The sequence below is a fragment of the Sander vitreus genome, unplaced genomic scaffold (assembly GCF_031162955.1).
Source record: "Sander vitreus isolate 19-12246 unplaced genomic scaffold, sanVit1 ctg232_1, whole genome shotgun sequence".
In the NCBI taxonomy this organism is placed as follows: Eukaryota; Metazoa; Chordata; class Actinopteri; order Perciformes; family Percidae; genus Sander; species Sander vitreus.
Window position 1 is genome coordinate 27,784 of NW_027595411.1, and position 24,717 is coordinate 52,500.

Consider the following 24,717-nt stretch of genomic DNA (forward strand, 5'->3'; position numbering starts at 1 on the left):
AGGATTAGGGTTAGAATGAGGTTCTGGTTAGGGTGAGGGTAAGGGTTAAGGTTAGGCATTTAGTGGTGATGGTTAAGGTTAGGGTAAGGGGCTAGGGAATGCATTATGTCAATGAGGGGTCCCCACAAAGAGTTCCACAAACCTGTGTGTGTGCAGATCTTGGTGCATGTTTCAACATGTGGTCAGTGTGCTGAGTGTGCACGGTGAGTGTCACAGTGTGTTATCAGCGTGTCAACGTGTCACACACAGACTCAGCTGCTGACCGCCATTTTCCTCACAACTTTTAAACTGAATTATAGCGTGAAGCAAAAGCCCCATGATGTACAGAGATGTGTAGAGAGAGAGGGAAGAGTTTAGATCTCACACCTGCAGAAAGAAAGACATCATGGCACCTGGTTTAATATTTCATAAAAAACACAGGAGAATGAGAAACTATGAAGATATACATAATGTACATTTTAAGTGAAATTAATAGGAGGGTGGATTTATTTCTCTTCCAGCTCAGTGCTTCCCTAACCTTTTTCACATGAAGACCCCTAAATGGACAAAAGTAGACGACAGACCCTCATTATATATTATAACATTTTGTCGCAGGGTCCTGCAGGAGTTTTGGACTTTCAGATGTTTTATTACAGAAAGTGTATGAAACCCATAATTAAGAGTCTGACAACATTATGGGATGGATCCCTACAGAGATAGAACTTTTAGTTAAAGAGTAAGATCCTTTTAGTTTAACATGAAACAGCCCGGAAATCACCATCACCAAACCCACCAGACTCCATGTAAATAATCAGGACTTTTAGCGTGTATAGAGCCAGACTCCATGCAAATAATTAGGACTTTTAGCGTGTATAGAGCCAGACTCCATGTAAATAATCAGGACTTTTAGCGTGTATAGAGCCAGCATATTTCCACCAGACTCCATGTAAATAATCAGGACTTTTAGCGTGTATAGAGCCAGCATATTTCCACCAGACTCCATGTAAATAATCAGGACTTTTAGCGTGTATAGAGCCAGCATATTTCCACCAGACTCCATGTAAATAATCAGGACTTTTAGCGTGTATAGAGCCAGCATATTTCCACCAGACTCCATGTAAATAATCAGGACTTTTAGCGTGTATAGAGCCAGCATATCTCCACATGTAAATGGGTGAATTAAGGGTTTGTTTCAACCAAACCAGAGTGGTGATTGTTGGAACAGTGGAAAGATGAACCAAGACGGCTTTTGATAGTTTGATTTAGTTTCTGTCCACTTTGAATTAAGTGTTTTTTTACCATGATAAAATCATGCATTTTATTAATTCGCACTGTAGCCTTCTTAAATAATCTAATCTGTAATTATGTTTCATATTTAAAATAAGAACAAAAACACAGTCAGTGACTTTCCAAGTTTTTATTATCACTCGTTGAGTTGGACGGTTCGTTTCCTTGGAGCGTTTAGTTGGCGGCAAGGATCTGGTCGACCCAGCTGCTGAGCTCGGTGACACGGGCATAGACGGCTGGGGTGGAGGTGGAGCACCTGCTGCTTCCCCAGGACACGATACCGACCAAAGTCCAGGCATTGTCCTTCTGACAGACCAGAGGGCCGCCAGAGTCGCCCTGTGGAAGAAACAACACATCAGTTAATACAGAACGCAGAACCATAAACCACACTGTCACAGCAGAAAGGTTTTGTCAGTTCTTCTAGAATACATCCGTCTGCCAATGTACAACTGGTCAGAATAAGGCTTTTTCTTCCCATTGACCTTTGTCAAAACAACAACTTGAAACGCAGGGAGAACATGGAGTTTTCAGCATACATTATTCAATTCAATTTTATTTTATTTATAATATCAATTCATAGCAAGAGTTATCTCAAGACACTTTACAGATAGAGTAGGTCTAGACCACACTCTATAATTTACAAAGACCCAACAATTCTAGTAATTCCCCCAAGAGCAAGCATTTAGTGTGACAGTGGTGAGGAAAAATTCCCTTTTAGGAAGAAACCTGGGACAGACCCAGGCTCTTGGTAGGAGGTGTCTTACGGTCCCGGTTGGGGGGGTGATAAACAGTGGCAATAATAGTCACAATGAAGATAATGGAACAGTGACTACAACTAGTAGCTGTAGTAACATTATGCCTCATGGAGAAGTCCTCAGCAAGTTTAAAGGTTTAAAGCTGCTGTTGGGTTTGCCACCGTTGCTTCCAACTACTCTCTTCTATGTATTGGTGATTTATATTGGTTGAAAGTGCCGCTAAACTCTGTTACAATCAGTCTTCAGTTGCAATGACAGACAGGAAGTCCAGCAGTTTTCAGCCATGATCCAGAATAAAAATGTGCAGAATTTAGCCAACAGTTTTTCTGCTCGGGCAGAGATGTGTTACTAAAGGAGATATCTAGCTCTGTTAACCGGGAGGAGAACTCTGAGTTCAGCCAGTTTAAGGTGTTTACACGGTAGCTGAGAAACCGGGGTATTGCCGGGTATAATTGTGTTTTTAACCTGCATGTAAATGCAATGACAGGTGAGCCAGGTAGGTGTGTGGGTGGGGCCTCACCATGCAGGAAGTGGCTCCGGCTCCTCCGGCGCAGATCATCACGTTGGAGATTTGGCTGCCCCAGTGGCTCTTGCACTGCGCATTGGACAGCAGCGGTAGGGCAGCCTGCTGCAGCAGGTTGGGAGTACTGGGAGCTGTGGAGAGACAACACACAACACAACTAATTGTCATTTTTACTCATTCTCACATTTGTACTGTATGTATGTCTTGTGTTTGTCATTTATGTGGACTGTAATGTCACTTGCTGCTCCCCTTTCACAGTAAAAGCACTCTTTCTAAAAGCAGTTAATCACTTTAGACCCAAAAAATCTCCTTAGTGAAAAAATCTGAGATGATTGGGATATTTAGTATTTTTCTGGGAAATATATTAGTGTCATCAGGGTACGCTTAGATTTGTATAAAAACACATTTTAATGAAAGTTTGACTCATTCTCATAAATATGTCTTTAACAAAGGTCAGACTTTAAACTTTACAAATTGAAATCAAACAGCATCACGTTACCAATGGGGAGTCTGCACAAGATGGCGACCAAGGCAGGTGTCTTTCTACATCGCCTCCTAATCGCCGACCTAAAGATATCTGATAGCTGAAGATAGCTTCTTATACTGTTTATAATCCACTTTCCACTAACGTTAGTTTAGGTATTGTATTTGGAGACCAACATTGCTAATCTAGCTTTAACTCAACTGCAAATCTGAGTTTTTTGTCAACTTCTGAAACTAATCAAAACACCAACAGTTTGCTATAAATAATGAGTCAGTAAGATGCAGTGAATGTTTGGGTTTCAGTTTGAGTTAACAACTTTCTACATCGCCTCTAAAGATCTAAAGATATCTAAACCTATAACTATTAACCTCCCAGCTTCTTATACCGTTATAAACTCCACATACAATTACCTTAGTTTATACATTTATTTTTTTGCTGACCAACAACTGCAAATCTGAATGGATTCTGAACTTCTACAACCGGTAAAAACACCAACAGTTAACAATAAATAATGAGTGAATAAGATGCAGTTACTGTTTGGGTTTTAGGGTGTTTTGGGGGTCTCACCGTTGTAGCGGGTCAGACCCCAGCCAGTGGTGACGCAGGTCATGCCGGCGGGGAAGTTATCACCAGACGCAGCAATGCAGACGGGGGAAACGTTGGTGCCGAGGCGGGCGGGGGTCGCCAGCTTGATGAGGGTGATGTCGTTGTTGATGGTGCGGGGGTTCCACTGGGGGTGGGTGAACACCTGGGGGGGAGGGGAGGGGGGTGGTACCCATAGGTAAATGTGTTGCACAGTTAAATAGTGCAATGCATTCATAACACACAGTTTCAGACAACAGTATCTGCCTATCCATGCATCCATCCATCTATCTATCTCTCTATCTCTCTATCTATCTCTCTATCTATCTCTCTATCTATCTCTCTATCTATCTATCTATCTATCCATCCATCCATCCATCTATATATCTGTACCACAGATAGATTTGATAGATTTTGATTTGATTGATTGTTCTTTACAGAGCGACTTCCAAACCATGACACCAAAGAGAAAGATGAATTGATTCCATAAAGCACGATAACGATTCTGAAAGCTGACTGGCTGCCGGGGAGTTCTCACCTTGGCGGGCTTCAGGATCTGGACATCCTCGTTGGACCCGGAGCCCTTGTTGTGTTCCCCAGCGATCACACGGTGGTACGTCCTGAAACAGGAACAGCCAGTTAAGTAAACAGTCGAATAGTAGATTTCTACAGCAGAAAATTAGAACTACGACCTTCAGCAAATCGCTTGTTCCTACTGCAATTAAACTGCACAATTAAAAATTCAAACTGTCTCTATCATTTACAGAGACACAACAAATCCCCCCAAGAGCAAGCATTAGAGACAGCAGCGAGAAAAAAGGTTTTTGTTGGTTTCTTCAGGTTATGAATTGCTTGTTGCTTGTCAGAACCTTCTCTTATGAATGGGTTGTATATTGTTTTGTCCATACTGACACATGAATGTCCCCCTTCGGAATATTCAAGTTTGCTTTGACTATTTCCTCCTGTTTGTTTGATTAAAACCTACAGAGAGCAGGTGTTTTAGTAAATCAATGATGTAACAATAGCCTCTTTCCAACCGGAGGGATTTTGGGGATTATTAAATTCCTCTGGCCACAGTTCGTGTAACTCTTTCAGCTCCTACTTCAGGGCGGGGTCTCTTCCCTTTTCCCTTTTCCACATAGTGGTGGTTAGATGGCTGTGTTATAATAACAAAGGGTCAGTTACTATGACCACTTGGATTGGTTTTGGGGGAGAGTACTTAGTAGAATTGTTTAGAAGTGGACTGTTCCTATAACTTCGTTCCTGTAACTTGGTCAGAACGAGGCTTATATTATCTGTGTCTTCAGTGGGAACCAATGGGCTTGGAGCTGAGAGACTCAGACAGGAAATCAGACAGTGTTAAGAGATTGGTTTGAGTCTAATCTTACAGAATAATATGGTCTAAACCTTAAACATTTAAAAAAGAGCTTGATTAAAGTGTGTTATTATCTGAAACCCTAACAGTTAAAGATTTAGAGATAGAGTGGTGTTGTGTTGAACTGACATAACGTTGCAGTGAGCAGCCGTCACCACCCAGTTCTCATTGATCAGAGAGCCTCCGCAGAAGTGGAAGCCGTTGGATTGCTGCGAGGAAAAAACAGACTGAACTCAGATGCCGAGCAACATGAAGACAAGATGAAAACAGTGAGACGAAAGAAGAAACTCACCTGCAGAGACACTTGCCAGGGCCAGGAGTGAGGCACCGCCTCCTCGCCGTTAACGATGCGGGCGTAGCCGGACACCTCGGGGGTGATAGCCGGCACGCCGCAACCTGAGAGGCAACAGGAGACAGACGGTCTAATGACAGTTAAGTTTAGCATCTCTACAGTTAAATTTAGGGTTAGGTGAAACAGAAATATTACATAGCCTAAATGGAGAATGTGAGATTCACTTTAGGGATTAAACAATGACAAATGGAAGCTAAGGCTACATCTTCAGTGCTACGTTTTGGTTTTTAAGGGGGAATGAGAGGGGGAAACACCAGAGCAGGGGGAATGAGAGGGGGAAACGTAGCAGAAGATATTACTTTTTAAACCAAAACATAGCAATGGAGATGTAGCCTAAAAATGTTAAACCGTTATTTATTTCCATATAACTTTTTGTCAAAGGAGCCGCTGCAGAGACGCAGGTTGCTTAGCCCTGGACTAAAATATAAATGAATGAATTCAGTTCTCAGATTTCATTTCTAAAAGATTCAAGAGTTTGTCTCACTGTAGGCGGCGCTGACGAAGGCGAGGCAGGAGATGATCCAGAGAAAGGCCATGGTGATGATGATGAAGAGGGTGATGAAGTGTTGAAGACAGAGCTGCTCTTTTATCCCTGAACCCTGCTGGCCTTCAGCCAATCAGAGTGCTCGCTGGTCCGTCTGGCTCAGCACTCAGCTGGCGGCATTCACACGGCTCAAGTGCCCCGAACTGCTGCTCTCTGATTGGCTGCTGACAACTCAGACCGTCAGCACATTTTGTTTCCAGCCAAAGTAAACTTTATTTCACTTCAGATCCCAGAAGCCTGTGTCAGTTTTCCATCAATGGTTATTTTCTGAAATGAAAATGTACATTTAATGGACTCCTCTGTGTTGTTTTCTCTGTTTATTATAAAAACAGAAATGCTCTGCTGTCTAAAACATTTGACTTGGAAACAAAAAGATCATTCTTTAAACTGTTGGTCTGTACAGATGATGATTACTTAGGTTTATTTGCATGTTATATTTTGTTTTACACTTATTTCATATGAAACTTTTGAACACTACCTAAAATGTACTGGTGGTTTTGTATGTTTACATTTTCCCTTTGTTTTTTATAGAAGCCCTTACAGGTTTCAAAACGTATCAAAAGCCGTTGGTTCATCTATCCACTGTTCCAACAATCACCACTCTGGTTTGGTTGAAATAAACCCTTAATTCACCCATTTATATGTGGAAATATGCTGGCTCTATACACGCTAAAAGTCCTGATTATTTACATGGAGTCTGGTGGATATATGCTGGCTCTATACACGCTAAAAGTACTGATTATTTACATGGAGTCTGGTGGAAATATGCTGGCTCTATACACGCTAAAAGTCCTGATTATTTACATTGAGTCTGGTGGGTTTGGTGATGGTGATTTTGGGGCTGTTTCATGTTAAACTAAAATGATCTTACTCTTTAACTAAAAGGTCTATCTCTGTAGGGGTCCATCCCATAATGTTGTCAAACACTTAGAATAATTAAAGCTGCAAGAGGCGATGGACGGGCCCTCGCGCCTCTGCGCGCGTCGGGGTTACTGGCAGACGCCGCTCCTTGCGACCGACAACAGAGAGCAGATACGACAGCAGATACGACAACATACACTCAAGTTACAAGTTCTTTGTTTATCGCTTAACATTCAAAATGGCCGCCACGCCACACCCACACCGTTTGACGAAAAGTTTTTCTTTTAATAACTTTTCATCTTTAAGTGTTGAAATGGTACAGACTAAATTTGAAGTCCATCAGATGAAATCTCTAGGAGGAGTTTGTTAAAGTATAGCACGTATAGTTTTGGGCCTACTTCCTGTTGCCACTAGGGGGCGCTATGACTTTGAGTCAAGTTTGTGCAGTAAATGTCCTCAGAGTTAGAGTGTTATGAATCATGAAATGTTTCGAGCCAATTGGACAATGTACACTCAAGTTACACCCACTTCCTGTTATGATGGCGAAACGCACAAAATGTCCGCCCCGCCACGGCCACGCCCTATAACAAAAAGTTTTTCTTTTAAGAAATTTTCATCTTTAACATCTTAAGATGGCACAGACCAAATTAGAAGTTGATTGGATGAAATCTCTAGGAGGAGTTGGTTAAAATACGACATGTGGAAATGGCCAAAATCGCACTAATTTTGAACTTTCAATTAAAAATGGTGGACTTCCTGTTGGGTTTAGGGTATGGCTCCAATGAGCTTCTTTGTACGTCTTGACATGATACATATGTGTACCAAGTTTTGTGAGTGTATGTTAAATGTACTGCAGGGGCTCAATTTATTTAACTTTGTAGGGGGGCCCTAGTGAGCCATTTTTGTGCGCCTATTCCAAAAACCCTTAAAATACGTGAATTTTCACCAGGCTTGATGCGACCGCCAATTTTGGTGAGTTTTTGAGTATGTTAAGCCCCTCAAAAAGGCAATTAATTTGCCATAATAATAATAATTCCTTCAGTTTCAATAGCGCTTTCGCCGCTGTCGCCAATCGGGCCCTAACAATCTGAGTCTGTCAGCAGCAACAACAGAACTTTTAGTGACTCTAACTGCTGCTGAACATTAGTCCTGTAGGGTAACATTACAGCTTGGTTCTGGTTTAATACTGGACCAGTTTCAGAGATTGTTGTTCACTTCAGACACTCAGACACACAAACATGGAGACATAGAGTCCAGGTTGGAAAAAATCAAAGTAACCCTTTAAAAATGCTTTTTACAACAAGAAACAAAGACAACACAAGCACAAAACAAGACAGCACAGAAGCAAAAGGATTAGCAACAAAACAAAGTACAAAGAAGAACAGGTTACTGTTTACAGAGTACAAAGCAGGGACGTCACTAGGAGAGAAAGACAGGGGGGGCTTAGCTCCCAGGGTATGCAAATTCTTTGCACTTACATCTTTAGTTATTGTATTAGAACTACACCTACGCTCACCTAAAGAATTATTAGGAACACCATACTAATACCGTGTTTGACCCCCTTTCGCCTTCAGAACTGCCTTTATTGTGTCTGTCTGCGTGTGTGTGTGTGTGTGTGTGTGTGTGTGTGTGTTTGTCAAAAAAGCGCAGAAAAATATTGACAGAAACTTCGAAAAAAGTGACAAAAGTGTCGAAACACTTTACATTTTGACACAAAAACAAAGAGTTGCATGGTAGACGGGGAAGACTACACAAGGGTTAAGAGACAAAGTTGCCGATGTTCAGAGTCATCCAACGGGAGATTTACCATCAGATAAACCCAGACCTCCGGTCCCTGGAGACATTCATCTGCATGTACGCCTGAACAGAACATCTGCTGACTTTCCCTTAAAGTTAGCAGCTTACACTAAAATGAACCTATAGCCGTGCAACCTGTGACCTGACAGATCTTTACATAATATGACTTTAACATTAGTGAGATGGTGTCAAACTTTAGGCTGTTCAGAGTCTTCTAGAGTACAGTAGACATTAGTTGATCAGTTGATCAGTTTTCTAGAGTACGGTAGACATTAGTTGATCAGTTGATCAGTCTTCTAGAGTACTGTAGACCAGTGGTTCCCAACCTTTTTTCCTTGGCGCCCCCCCTACTTATGTCTAAGTAAAGCTGAGACCCCCTCCGACACCTAAGATGAGGTAACTCTCGAGATAGAGCCTTACTTTCTTTTTTGATACAGAAGAGTTATCAGCACTTTTACGTTTGGCCACCATGTTTCATTCATAAAATAGTGATGCCGTGGCGGCAGGAAAAACAAAGATGATAGCAGCTAGCAGCTGACCTGATGACAGCAAGGGTCCAAGGTTAAGAGGTCCCGGAGGTTTGGCCAACTAAGTACCCTGCCTACAATTTTAAGTGAGAACAAAAATACATAGTTTTTATACAGACTTTTGTATACATTATATATTGTAGTGTATTTTCATAATTTGTTTAACGTGCACATATTTTTTTTACCTCAACTTCAAACCAGATAAAGACTTGCGCACCCATTGTGATCTTTGCCGTTCCCCTGAGGGGTCCGCGGACCCCAAGTTGGGAACCACTGCCGTAGACATTAGTTGATCAGTTGATCAGTCTTCTAGAGTACGGTAGACATTAGTTGTTCAGAGTCTTCTAGAGTACGGTAGACATTAATTGATCAGTCTTCTAGAGAATGGTAGACATTAGTTGATCAGTTGATCAGTCTTCTAGAGTACGGTAGGCATTAGTTGATCAGTCTTCTAGAGTACAGTAGACATTAGTTGATCAGTTGATCAGTCTTCTAGAGTACTATAGACCAGTGGTTCCCAACCTTTTTTCCTTGGCGCCCCCCCTACTTATGTCTAAGAAAAGCTGAGCCCCCCCTCCGACACCGAAGTTGAGGTAACTCTCGAGATAGAGCCTTACTTTCTTTTTTGATACAGAGGAGTTATCAGCACTTTTACGTTTCTCCACCATGTTTCATTCATAAAAAAGTGATGCCGTGGCGGCAGGAAAATCGAAGATGATAGCAGCTAGCAGCTGACCTGATGACAGCAAGGGTCCCAGGTTAAGAGGTCCCGGAGGTTTGGCCAACTAAGTACCCTGCCTACAATTTTAATTGAGAACAAAAATACATAGTTTTTATACAGACTTTTGTATACATTATATATTCTAGTGTATTATCCTAATTTGTTTAACATACACATTTTTTTTTTACCTCAACTTCAAACCAGATAGAGACTTGCGCACCTGCTGTGATCTTTGCCGTTCCCCGGAGGGGTCCGCGGACCCCAGGTTGGGAACCACTGCCGTAGACATTAGTTGATCAGTTGATCAGTCTTCTAGCGTACGGTAGACATTAGTTGTTCAGAGTCTTCTAGAGTACGGTAGACATTAACTGATCAGTCTTCTAGAGTACGGTAGACATTAGTTGATCAGTTGATCAGTCTTCTAGAGTATGGTAGACATTAGTTGATCAGTTGATCAGTCTTCTAGAGTACAGTAGACATTAGTTGATCAGTTGATCAGTCTTCTAGAGTACGGTAGACATTAGTTGATCAGTTGATCAGAGTCTTCTAGAGTACGGTAGACATTAGTTGATCAGGTGATCAGAGTCTTCTAGAGTACGGTAGACATTAGTTGATCAGTTGATCAGTCTTCTAGAATACGGTAGACAATAGTTGATCAGATGATCAGTCTTTTAGAGTATGGTAGACATTAGTTGTTCAGAGTCTTCTAGAGTACGGTAGACATTAGTTGATCAGAGTCTTGTAGAGTACGGTAGACATTAGTTGATCAGTCTTCTAGAGTACGGTAGACATTAGTTGTTCAGTCTTCTAAAGTATGGTAGACATTAGTTGATCAGATGATCAGTCTTCTAGAGTACGGTATACATTAGTTGATCAGTCTTCTAGAGTACGGAAGACATTAGTTGATCAGATGATCAGTCTTCTAGAGTACGGTAGAAATTAGTTGATCAGAGTCTTCTAGAGTACGATAGACATTAGTTGATCAGTTAATCAGTCTTCTAGAGTACAGTAGACATTAGTTGATCAGAGTTTTCTACAGTACGGTAGACATTAGTCGTTCAGTTAATCAGTCTTCTAGAGTACAGTAGACATTAGTTGATCAGATGACCAGTCTTCTAGAGTATGGTAGACATTAGTTGATCAGTTGATCAGTCTTCTAGAGTACGGTTGACATTAGTTGATCAGTCTTCTAGAGTACGGTAGACATTAGTTGTTCAGTCTTCTAAAGTATGGTAGACATTAGTTGATCAGATGATCAGTCTTCTAGAGTACGGTATACATTAGTTGATCAGTCTTCTAGAGTACGGAAGACATTAGTTGATCAGATGATCAGTCTTCTAGAGTACGGTAGAAATTAGTTGATCAGAGTCTTCTAGAGTACGATAGACATTAGTTGATCAGTTAATCAGTATTCTAGAGTACAGTAGACATTAGTTGATCAGAGTTTTCTACAGTACGGTAGACATTAGTCGTTCAGTTAATCAGTCTTCTAGAGTACAGTAGACATTAGTTGATCAGATGACCAGTCTTCTAGAGTATGGTAGACATTAGTTGATCAGTTGATCAGTCTTCTAGAGTACGGTTGACATTAGTTGATCAGTCGATCAGAGTCTTCTAGAGTATGGTAGACATTAGTTGATCAGTTGATCAGTCTTCTAGAGTACGGTTGACATTAGTTGATCAGTCGATCAGAGTCTTCTAGAGTACGGTAGACATTAGTTGATCAGATGATCAGTCTTCTAGAGTACGGAAAACATTAGTTGTTCAGATGATCAGTCCTTTAGAGTACGGTAGACATTAGTTTATCAGAGTCTTCTAGAGTACCGTAGACATTAGTTGATCAGAGTCTTCTAGAGTATGGTAGACATTAGTTGATCAGATGATCAGTCTTCTAGAGTACAGTAGACATTATTTGATCAGATGATCAGTCTTCTATAGTACGGTATACATTAGTTGAAGAGTCTTCTAGAGTACGGTAGACATTAGTTGATCAGAGTCTTTTAGAGTATGGTAGACATTAATTGATCAAAATTGATAAAAATACCAATAATAGCAAAGCTATACAGCTTCTCTGCCGCAGCCCAACTGGCAGAAACGTGCTGTGATCAGGGAATCCGTGTAAGGGGGAATTTTCACGTTTCTGCAGGTCGAGGTCATAATGCCACGTGTGTTAACCGCTGCTGATGATAAACACTGCTGCTGGGAAACGCACACATGTTTTACACACACACACACACACACACACACACACAGACACAGAGAGACACACACACACACACACACACAGACACACAGACACACACAGACACACACACACACACACACACACACACACACACACACACACACACACACACACACACACACACACACACACACACACACACACGCACACACACACACACACACACACACAGACACAGACACACTTTCTTCTTTTCTGTTAACACAAAGATGTGACGTTATTAATCATTTTAATAGAGAGCATAGAGAAAATAATCATTAGTCATAAACATGATCAAACATACACAAACTATTTAGCTTTAGTTGTTGCATGTTTCAACTTCAAAATTGAAGTCGCATTGTTGTTTTTTGTGAGTAACCATTTTTATTTATTTTATTTTTTAACAACATAAACACAACCACCACCTTACATACCACATTACATAGGTGATACATGTTTCATTATGGTACTAGATGTAAAGACTTCCCTGTAAAAGTACTGCAGTATTAGAGTGAATACTACAGACAAACCTGAAATGTATTGATGAAAAACAATACAGTACAATCACAACATAGGCTTATTTGAATCAAAGCAAAATAATTAGCTACAAAATAGAAAAGACAGTAGTACTGTAAAACATCAAATGCAGTGATCCTCAACTTGCTTGTACTGTAAAAAGCCAAACAAAGAAGTGATTAGGTTCTCATCTTCATTGCAATTAACCAAACATCTTGGAAAAAACCTTTGTGCATATATATATATATATATATATCATCAGTAACGTGTTGGCAGAATTGGACAAGCAATTCCAAGGGCCTGCATGCATACAGTGCAGTACTGTCAATACTGTAAATAGTCTCAAAGGTGGTACATGGGACCATAGAAACATTGTCTGATAAACAGTAGTACATTACAGTAAAGGTAGTACATGGGACCATAGAAACAGTGTGTGATAAACAGTAGTACATTACAGTAAAGGTAGTACATGGGACCATAGAAACAGTGTCTGATAAACAGTAGTACATTACAGTAAAGGTAGTACATGGGACCATAGAAACTGTGTCTGGTAAACAGTAGTACATTACAGTAAATGTGGTACGTGGGACCATAGTAACAGTGTCTGATAAACAGTAGTACATTACAGTAAAGAATGATAATGAAATATTACATCCATAGATACTGTAGTCTAATTGGTTCATGCTCCACACTAATTGGTGACAATGAATCTCGTTGACAAAAAGTCATTCAGACACCATCATTGTAAGATTCTGGAGAAGCACAGCTTCCTTCATTTTGACAATTTTTGAGTTTTTTTCAGATCTGTGCACAGTGTACCCAGTTCTCCATGGCTTGGCCCCCACCTGTTGACATTATATTAAAGCTTAAAGCTGTATAGTGTTGCTAACAGGTGGCTTGGCTCCCACCTGTTGACATGACTTGGTCTATGTCTGCTCTGTTAGCTCTGTAAGCTCGACCAGAACAGCCTCCGTGCATGACTGCTCTGCACCCTTCTCTTATACAACCTTTGGACCGTTAAAGCCATCACTCAACGGATTCTATTCCAGACAATATGATATAATAAGAAGCTTCACATTTCAATTCAAACATTATTTAAAAACCAATCAACTCTGCAACCACTAGCATCCTGCTATTTTACTTGTATTTCTTTTATTTTTTTTGGTGTGTCTGTCTGTGTGTGTGTGTGTGTGTGTGTGTGTGTGTGTGTGTGTGTGTGTGTGTGTGTCTCTGTGTGTGTGTGTGTGTGTGTGTGTCTGTCTGTGTGTGTGTTTGTGTGTCACAATTCAAATGAAAAACCTTTATCGATGTCTTTTTAGTCGATAGCCTTTAGCCTTTTTTAAGTTTTTGTGGGTTTTTTCCCAAATATTTAAAGCATTTTTTGGACATTTTTGTCACTTTTGTCTGACAAGGTTTTTTTTGGACAATTTGTTGACAAATTTTGAAAATGGATCAAATTAGACCAACAGGAGAGTTAAGGAGACAGAAGAGGAGAGGAACCTTCTGGGGTCAAACCAAAACACAGAAAAATCTGAATATTTAGTTTGTTTAGGATAAAAAGACATGTTGAAGTTAGCCGAGAATTCTCCTATTATCTCAGTAAAGTGAATCGTTTTTGGACACTTCTTAGACCCCCAGCCCTTTAATATTTATATTTAGTTTCTGCAGAGTTTCCTTTCTCTTAGTTATTCCACAGACTGACTGTCTTTGTGCTAGAAGAAGAATAACTTTTATTGTCACTATAAACATGGACAATGAGATTAAAAGCAACTCCTTTCAGTGCCAACATATACGTAACAAATATAACATGAGATAAAATAAGTAGTGCAAAAAAGGGGGATAAGGTGCATAGTTGAGACACTACATACATATATATATATATATATATATATATATATATATATATATATATATATATATATATATAAATAAGTTTGGTTTTATATACAGTTTGATATGCAGTGTGGGTTATTGCACATTATTTGAATATTGCCCAGTAGTGGTGATCGTATTCAATGAGTAATGATATTGGACAATGAGAGTAATGATATTCCACAGACTAACTCTCTTTGTACCACAGAGAAGCGTGTTTGGGTTAGGTTTAGGTTTGTTCCTCTTGGATATTACTCGCCAGTTGATGATTATTTGCTGTAAAACACAATTTTAATAGTTTTGTAATCAATCATTTGACTAAAAACAGTCACAGTCTGGAAACTCTAAAATCTGACATGCTGGAAAACTCTCTGTTATCTCCAGCTGTCCAAACTCCCACCGTCTCAGATAAGATGTCCCGTGCTGTCCCGACCAATCTCACGTCTCCCTGTCCCGACCAGTCCCACGTCTCCCTGTCCCAACCAATCCCACATCTCCCTGCCCTGTCCTGTCCCGACCAATCCCACGTCTCCCTGTCCCAACCAATCCCACGTCTCCCTGTCCCAACCAATCCCACATCTCCCTGCCCTGTCCTGTCCCGACCAATCCCACGTCTCTCTGTCCCGACCAATCCCACGTCTCCCTGTCCCGACCAATCCCATGTCTCCCTGTCTGTATAAAAGCTTCGGGCTCCGACAGAGCCGACATGATCGAGCCATGGCCTTCCTTTGGATCCTCTCTTGTCTCGCCTTCGCTGGCACCGCCTACGGTGAGACAATCTCTTTCCCATTAGGGTACCAGCTGAGACGGTGAAGCATGCTGGGTAACGTCTGAGCAGAAACTCTGACTTGTTTACTTATTGGGAGATCTAATATCTCATATCTTCTTAAATTCAGCTGATAACTGATCCATGTGTTTCACATCCAAATGTCACAAACTCAGTGTCCTGCTCACGGAGTAATCCAGGCCCACAGGCCATGTACCTGGCCCGGTCCTCCACAGGCCAGGTACCTGGCCCGTCTACAGGCCAGGTACCTGGCCCGGTCCTCCACAGGCCAGGTACCTGGCCCGGTCCTCCACAGGCCAGGTACCTGGCCCGGTCCTCCACAGGCCAGGTACTGGATTAGAGGCCAGAATCTGTCCAATGTGTCTGGCCCTAAAGAAAAATGAAAAAATAATAAACGTGTAGTAGGAATAGTTTGAAAGAGTTAAAAAGAATAAAAATATTTTTTTGAAAAGCTAAACTAAATCGTTGTCTTTAAAAGTAGAGCAATGCCAAAAGATGTGAACATGTACGGTTTGGTAGGAGTTTCTTGCTGAAAGTGTGTTTACGTAAACAAAGGATTTATATTTTAATTATTATTATTATTATTATTTTAGGTATGAGAGGTATGCCCAGTCATGCTAGGAATGTCCTTACAGATTGTTGGATGGTTTCTGGAGCTTTAAGGATGTAGAAGTAGACAGAGGAAGTCAGATGGATCATTCTGATAAAGGAAGTCCTGAACCCAAATCTACGTTGTTTTTCTAAATGATGTCACGATGATGTCACCAGGTTGCGGCTCTCCCGCCATCCCTCCCGTCATCACCGGATACTCTCGTATCGTCAATGGTGAGGAGGCCGTGCCCCACTCTTGGCCCTGGCAGGTGTCCCTGCAGGTAAACACACACACACACACACACACACACACACACTCAGACAGACACACACAGATACACACACTCACACACGAATGGTTTTAAACAGAAGTAACTTTGATATGTTAACAGTTAACATGAGTTGTGTTAGTGAACGTGCTCTGACTCTCTGTTTCAGGACTACACCAGTTAACATGAGTTGTGTTAGTGAACGTGCTCTGACTCTCTGTTTAAGGACTACACCAGTTAACATGAGTTGTGTTAGTGAACGTGCTCTGACTGTCTGTTTCAGGACTACACCAGTTAACATGAGTTGTGTTAGTGAACGTGCTCTGACTCTCTGTTTCAGGACTACACCAGTTAACATGAGTTGTGTTAGTGAACGTGCTCTGACTCTCTGTTTAAGGACTACACCAGTTAACATGAGTTGTGTTAGTGAACGTGCTCTGACTCTCTGTTTCAGGACTACACCAGTTAACATGAGTTGTGTTAGTGAACGTGCTCTGACTCTCTGTTTCAGGACTACACCAGTTAACATGAGTTGTGTTAGTGAACGTGCTCTGACTCTCTGTTTCAGGACTACACCAGTTAACATGAGTTGTGTTAGTGAACGTGCTCTGACTCTCTGTTTCAGGACTACACCGGCTTCCACTTCTGCGGCGGTTCTCTGGTCAACGAGAAGTGGGTGGTGACGGCTGCTCACTGCAACGTCAAGTCAGTACACGCTTTCACGGGTTTCATGAGTTTTGTACGTTGTTAAGTTCCCCTAGCGTTCTAAAACTTCAGCGCAGCAACAAAGACGTCTTACTGACTCCGCCCAATCCCAATGAATCAAACTAAATGACTTCTCTCAGATCTAATGATCATGAGCACGTTTTGTTGTTATGCTTTTAGAGTTATGTACTCCTCATCTAGACATGGTGATAATAATGGTTCAAAATGATGTGAAAAACTTCACATTTTCTTGAGGGAGAATACCTTAAACCCCCCCTGCCCACCAAATACATGCACCCCAGTCTTCCACAAGCCAAGGGAAAGCTCTGCATTGTTAAAGTGCATAATCTTAAATCCTCGGCCCTGTCAGTGCGTCACCCCCCGTCACAGCAGATTTTTATAGCTATATCTATATATGTGTATATCAAAGACCAAAATTATGATTACTGGAATAGTGTAAGACACCAAACAGGTTGCCAAATGGATTGTTTTTATTTTTATATATAGTATATATATATATGCCAGATGTAATATGGAAACACCAAGGCACTATGGATAGATTCCCGCGTTACTTTTGTTTTGTAGCCATAGGTTGCAGTTACAGTTTTTTTCCAATTGCTAAAACACAATTTTGCAAACTAGGCTGGTTTTATCAAAATACTTAACACAATTCACAAAACACCTTATAGATCCTGCAACCAAAACTACATATAGCATTATCAAAATCAAATGGCACACACTTCATTCATATTACCAGATCTTTGTCTAACCAACTACACACTGTTGGGCATAATGAAAAACACTCTCATCTGTAGTATGATTTGCCATAATACTAAAATTGTTCAAATTGTAGAAAATTCGTCAGATTGTTCACATGCACAGACATATTTGCAGATAGGCCTACACACACATGTTGTTGAAACATTTATTTTTTTTATATATATATATATGAACAATGCACACAAAACACAGTAAACTGAAAAAGAAAATTGCAGAAACATATATAGAAAAAAGAGGCATCATAGTGCTTACTTCCTGATTGAAGTGGTAACAATGAACCATTGAGGTGTTTGGCCAGGTGTGTATATGTTGGCCAATCAGCTCACCAGGTGTGTATATGTTGGCCAATCAGCTCACCAGGTGTGTATATGTTGGCCAATCAGCTCACCAGGTGTGTATATGTTGGCCAATCAGCTCACCAGGTGTGTATATGTTGGCCAATCAGCTCATGTAGTGTCATTTTGAACGTGTGACTTTATGTCAGATTTGATGTCTTATGCAGAGAACCGTGGTCAGTGCATTTTAAAACGGCCATTTTGAATTGCAAAATGTGTGTAAAGTAGAAAATGTGTGTAGACTTTTGGAGACTTGAGAGGAGGTTTGCTCTCTGTGTGTCAGTTTAAATCATTGTGCTATGCATGTCATTTTACAGTGTTAGCAGTTGGAAAGAACTGTAACTGTAAACATTTGTTTGCTATTTTACAACCTGTTTTGTTTTAGCTCAGTTTTTGCTGTAGATTCAAAATGATTCAATTTTGAATCTACCCCCTCTGTTGTCTTCGTGCAGGACGTCCCACCGTGTGGTCCTCGGAGAGCACGACCGCTCCTCCAACGCCGAGAACATCCAGGTCATGAAGGTCGCCCAGGTGAGTGGCATCTGCTCCGGGTCTCATCACGCCGTCTTCCTTGTGTGTGTTCGCCGCTCATAATGATGTCATTTCCTCTCAGGTGTTCAAGCACCCCCGCTACAACGGCTTCACCATCAACAACGACATCCTGCTGGTGAAGCTGGCCAGCCCCGCCCAGATGAACATGCGTGTGTCCCCCGTGTGCGTGGCCGAGACCGGAGACAACTTCCCCGGAGGCATGAAGTGCGTGACCAGTGGCTGGGGCCTGACCCGCTACAACGGTGAGAGCCAATCAGAAGAGAGCAGGGGCGGGGCCTGTATACACTGGAACAGGGCTGCTTATTAGCCGAGGCGCACAGAATCTGCAGATGCCCAATTTTTCGCAGGTTTGAAAAGAATTAAAGCTGCAAGCAGAAACGTACGGGCACTCGCACTAGAGCTTAGAACAAAGGGTTAGGGTTAGGGTTACCTAGGGTAATCCTAACCCTAAGGCCCAAAACATCAAGCCCGACCCAACCTGAGCCTGTGCACATTGCGTCCGAGCCAGGCCCGTCCCGACACATTAACTGTAATTATGACCCGAACCAGACATTTTTTTAATACGTGGGTCGTTATAACTGATGTTCTCAACTACAACTCAGAGTTGTTTGAACTCCAGAAATCTGTCAGAATGATCTTAATGAATAATGCAACAAGGACGAAGCATGTAAACAGCTGTTAGTTTATTCAGAACGGATCACAAATGATCTGAATGAAGAAACATTAAAAAACCTCTAACCTCTAGCTCGACCCTATAGCTGCTCCCTCAGCTGAATAGTGAGGGGACCAGATCAAGGCAGCAACATAATCAAAGACCTGGAACCATAGAGGAGACTTTCTGGTCCCCATCACCTGATTAATACTGTCCTTCATCACGGTCTCCATCACCTCATTAATACTGTCCTTCATCACAGTCTCCATCACCTCATTAATACTGTCCTTCATCACGGTTTCATCACCTAATTAATACTGTCCTTCATCACGGTCTCATCACCTCATTAATACTGTCCTTCATCACGGTCTCCATCACCTCATTAATACTGTCCTTCATCACGGTCTGCATCACCTCATTAATACTGTCCTTCATCACGGTCTCATCACCTAATTAATACTGTCCTTCACCACGGTCTCCATCACCTAATTAATACCGTCCTTCATCACAGTCTCATCACCTCATTAATACTGTCCTTCATCACAGTCTCATCACCTGATTAATACTGTCCTTCATCACCTCATAAATACTGTCCTTCATCACAGTCTCATCACCTAATTAATACTGTCCTTCATCACGGTCTCCATCACCTCATTAATACTGTCCTTCATCATGGTCTCCATCACCTCATTAATACCGTCCTTCATCACGGTCTCCATCACCTCATTAATACCGTCCTTCACCACGGTCTCATCACCTCATTAATACCGTCCTTCACCACGGTCTCATCACCTCATTAATACCGTCCTTCATCATGGTCTCCATCACATGATTAATACTGTCCTTCACCACGGTCTCCATCACCTAATTAATACCGTCCTTCATCACGGTCTGCATGCTGATGCACGATGTAGCCCAGGTTACCTCCCACTCAGGTCAGGTCAGGACATCCACCCAGAGCTACGGGAGGAGCTGGAGAGGCAGAGCTTTCTCCCCACCCAATTAGGCTAATCAAGTCAGGATTAAAAACACAAATGCTTGATCAAGGGCCCAGCCCGGCCCGGGCCCAGTTCGGACTCGGGCTCAGGCAGAGAATCTAAACTCTAACTCGCACCTCCACCCATACCAGCTGGACGGGGGGTGGGGGGGACATGCATTTGTGCAACCGTGGGACACCTTGCATAGCCAAAATGTCCGCCATGCCACACCAGCATCGTTCAACAAAAACTCAAGTTTTTAATAACTAAATTTAGCAGATTTTCTGGATCACCGCTGAAAACTGTGAAAAAAGAGAGCTTGCTTCCAACATGTAGGGTCTCTGTGTGGATGGCCTCTGACCTATGACCCCTGGTTGTTCATTGTGTGTTGATCAGTGATGTTTCTGTGTGTGTGTGTGTGTGTGTGTGTGTGTGTGAGTGTGTGTGTGTGTGTGTGTGTGTGTGTGTGTGTGTGTGTGTGTGTGTGTGTGTGTGTGTGTATGTTGCAGCCCCCAACACCCCTGCTCGTCTGCAGCAGGCCGCCCTCCCCCTGCTGACCAATGAGCAGTGCTTCAAATACTGGGGCAACAAGATCACCAATCTGATGATCTGCGCCGGAGCATCCGGAGCTTCTTCCTGCATGGTGAGGGGCGCTAACGCCGGCAAACCGTGGCCCGTCTACACTCAGGGGTTAAAACAGCTAAACGCTGAAATAGCTGTTGGGTTGTTTCCTTCCTGTTCTTTACTTTGGGTAGTTTCCTTCTTGTTCTATACGTTGGGTTGTTTCCTTCCTGTTCTTTTTTACATTGGGTTGTTTCCTTCTTGTTCTTTACGTTGGGTTGTTTCCTTATGTTCTTTACGTTGGGTAGTTTCCTTCTTGTTCTTTACGTTGGGTAGTTTCCTTATGTTCTTTACGTTGGGTTGTTTCCTTCTTGTTCTTTACGTTGGGTTGTGTGTTTCAGGGCGACTCCGGCGGTCCTCTGGTCTGCCAGAAGGCCGGCGCCTGGACTCTGGTCGGCATTGTGTCCTGGGGCAGCGGTACCTGCACTCCCACAACTCCTGGCGTGTACGCCCGTGTCACCGAGCTCCGCACATGGATGGACCAGACCATTGCCGCCAACTGAGCATCTCTTTAAACCTGATCATCAATAAAACTGAGAAACTTAGAAACTGTGTCATTTGTTCACTCTGAAGGAATCGGGGTCGGCTAACATGCTAACATGCTAACTTACTGTTTTTATCTCTGCCAGAGAAACAGTGAGTTAGCATGTTAGCCTTGCTTAGCATAAAGATAACACAGAGGCAAACAGCAAGCCCAAAATTAATTAAAACTCATTTGTTCACACTGAACGCTGATGAAATAAATACTTTTGTCCAATCAGATGCTTTTTCTGTCTCTGCCAGAGAAACAGTGAGTTAGCATGTTAGCCTAGCATAGCATAACGACTAGAAGCAGGGGTAAAAAGCTAGCCTTGCTCAAAGCTCTAAATACACCAACCAACACCTCTGAAGTTAACTCAGGCTAAAACATCATTTTAATTCATTTTTGTCTTTTACAACAACAGAAAACATTTATGTTTCTTCACAGATTTCTCCTAAATTCACCAAAAGTTAGCATCACATGAAGCCTCATTTGCATATTTAAACACAACATTTCACAGAAAATAATTGTCTTAATGTAAGAAATCAGCTGAAGTTTCATGATCTCTTACATGATATGTACCCTAACAGCAGGGAAGTCTGTTGTTTTTAACATTTAAATTAAACTAATATTATAACTCATAAAATAGCTCACCTGGTAGAGCGTGTGCCCATATGTAGAGGTTTACTCCTCGACACAGTGGCCCGGGTTTGACTCCGACCTGCAGCCCTTTGCTGCAGGTCATCCCCCCCCCCCTCTTCTTTTCATGCAGGTCATTTCCCCCCCCCCTCTCCCTTTGCTGCAGGTCATTCCTCCCCTCTCTCTCCCCTTTCATGTCTTCAGCTGACCTGTCAATAAAGGCCTAAAAATGCCCGAAACCAGAACTCTCTAATCTCCGTGGAGGAAACAAACCTTAAAAGTTTGGAAAATTAGATTAGATTCAACTTTATTGTCATTGTGCAGAGTAACAACCAAATGCAGTTTGCGTCTAACCAGAAGTGCAAAAAAGCAGAAAAGTGCAACGTGATGTACAAAGTATAGACAGGACAAGAAATATAGAGCAGTGTAGACAGTAGTATACTGTTGGTTAACAGATGGTGGTTTAGAGTAATATAAATTAAATATAAATATTTGCAGTGTATTAGCAGTTACCTTATAAGAGCAAAATAAATATGGCTACGTAATATGAACAATGTATGAACAACATGTACTGATATGTGCAATGTAAATGATATATTGTAAGTAATATAGTGCAAGATAAATAAAATGACAATCTCTTTAAAAAAACAAAAAAGACAGAAATCCTCAAAACAACGGTAAAAACCTGAGATGAAATACGTTGTATGTTCCGTATTATATCTGAACGTGTGTTCATTGCTGTTCTGTTTCCTTTATTTCCTCCCCAGGGACTAATAAACAGACCATAATAATCAAAGCCATGTGGCGCCCTCTAACTCACCCAGCAAGGCAAGTTATGTCATTTTATTTATATAGCACATTTAAACAAACAACAGCTGACCCAAATGCTTTACAGGTAGAGCAGGGAAGGCAGAAACAGTATGCCATAAAGACTCATAATCAATTGTGTGAGGTACCATGAGTATAGTTAGACAAAGGTAGAATTAAATAATGGAACATAGAATAAAACAATGGAACATTTGTAAATACAAAAAGATAAGAAAAAGTTGAGTTTAGTTCATAGCTCTGAATCTTAACAGAGATTAACACATTAGGAATCAAAGGGAGTTAAAAGCAAAAGAGTTGAAATGTGTCTTCAAAGTTGATTTAAAACTAGCAATTGTATGATGATGTATGATTTGGGGTGGGAGGGAATTCCAGAGTTTGGGGGCTACTACAGAGAAGGCTCGGCCCCCTCATTTCAGCAGCGGTGCAATTCAAAGTACTTTACATAAAACAATTAAAACACAGTTAGAAATTAAAAATAATTAAAACAGAATTAAATACAATTTATACAAAATTAAAAACAGATAGAAGATTTTTAGAATTTAAAAAAGGCAAAGTCAAAAAGAAAGGTCTTCAGCCTTGATTTAAAAGCTGAGAGTAGGTGCCGACCTGCATTTTTCCAGGAGTTTGTTCCAGATATTCCAGTTTGTTCCAGTAGATCAGGCTTTTCAAACGTTCTATGTGTGTGTGCACCACTATTTGTAATCCTCATAATAAACATAACATAATAAAATATGTCTCCACACAGTCCTACCTGAACTAATCTGCACCTCTTAATAGATCTACTAGCACTACAACTAGAACTGGTCATCACATCAGTACAACAGGCTCGTTAAAAGAAGGTTTACTGAACACAACGGCTGCCACATATTTCATTTATTTACTCCAGCGCCTGAGGGCATAATCAGGTTCATCTGAACAACAGGCTTATTTCCATAGCAATGGAGTATTAAATATATACAGTAATGAGGACACTTGGATATAGTATATAACTTGACAATTTAATTACTATTTCAATTGTATATCAATATACATATTCTTAATTTTTATGGGAATTTCCTGGTAAAATGAAGGTTAAAATACTATTATTTTATATTTTATTTTGCTTTTCCATGGACCACTTGCAGTACCCTCACGGACCACTAGTGGTCCGCGGACCACAGTTTGGGAATGACTGCAGTAGAGCATGTGCCCCATGTAGGCTGAGTCCTTTGCAGCGGCCCAGGTTCAAATCCGACCTGCGGCCGTTTGCTGCGTGTCCTCCCCCATCTCTCTCCACTGTCTCTCTGAAATATAGGGAAAAAAGACCCAAAACAAATAATCTTAAAAAAAAAATTTAAAAATCCAAAAGTTTCCAGAGTTGCAACAAAAACATGAATTCCTCCGAAAAAAAAGTGCCAACATCCCAAAATGGAAAACCTCGAAAGAAGCTCAGAAAACATCCGAAAAAGCAACAAAAATGACCTAAAAAGAAGTATAAAAAAAGAAAAACGGCAAAAACCTTGAAAGCAGCGGCAGAAAAGTCAAAGCGTTGTCGTGTTTACATGAAACTAACGTAACATCAGAGCGCTGAGGTTAACCCTGTTGTCACGGTAACAGCTCTTATAAACCTGTGTTATTAAAAAGCCTTTCAGCTGCTGGACCACAATCAATCTCGGCTGATTGGCTCTGAGTGCATCCGTGATGTCATCAGTTCAGAGAAGCGAGGCGCCATGTTTGGAGACGGAGGACAGGGACGGTAATAATAACAGCTGATTGATGGAACGGCTGAACATAACAATAATAATAATAATAACGAATGTTCTCCAATCAGAGCTCATTACTAACCACTACACTTCCTGCTTATGGCATCAAACCCCCGGCTGCGGCGGTTTAGGGTCCTCTGGCTGCAGGGTTCAAACCCCCGGCTGCAGGGTTTAGAGTCCAAAATCTTCCTCAAAAACCTTGAAAAAGGCAACAAAAATAAAGCAACAAAAACATCTGAAAAACCAGGAAACTGTCTAAGAAGGGCACAAAATATCGCCTGTGTTCCAAAGAGGGAACAGCGTGACATGAAGAGACAGAA

At 41.4% G+C, this 24,717-nt stretch overlaps 2 protein-coding genes across 2 annotated transcripts; one reads left to right on the plus strand and one right to left on the minus strand.

The window, feature by feature from the left end:
* Nucleotides 1-1,440: 1,440 nt before the first annotated feature.
* LOC144513357 (chymotrypsin B-like) lies at nt 1,441-5,873 on the minus strand. Its single transcript, XM_078244401.1, has 7 exons — nt 5,822-5,873; nt 5,278-5,381; nt 5,115-5,194; nt 4,149-4,230; nt 3,596-3,776; nt 2,542-2,675; nt 1,441-1,602 (listed from the first exon to the last, which is right to left on the minus strand). Exons 1-7 carry the CDS (start codon nt 5,871-5,873, stop codon nt 1,441-1,443), a joined length of 795 nt encoding a protein of 264 aa, XP_078100527.1.
* A 9,243-nt stretch (nt 5,874-15,116) lies between these two features.
* Nucleotides 15,117-21,171, plus strand: LOC144513358 (chymotrypsin A-like). Its single transcript, XM_078244402.1, has 7 exons — nt 15,117-15,168; nt 15,955-16,058; nt 16,672-16,751; nt 18,319-18,397; nt 18,480-18,660; nt 20,557-20,690; nt 21,010-21,171. Exons 1-7 carry the CDS (start codon nt 15,117-15,119, stop codon nt 21,169-21,171), a joined length of 792 nt encoding a protein of 263 aa, XP_078100528.1.
* Nucleotides 21,172-24,717: the final 3,546 nt, after the last annotated feature.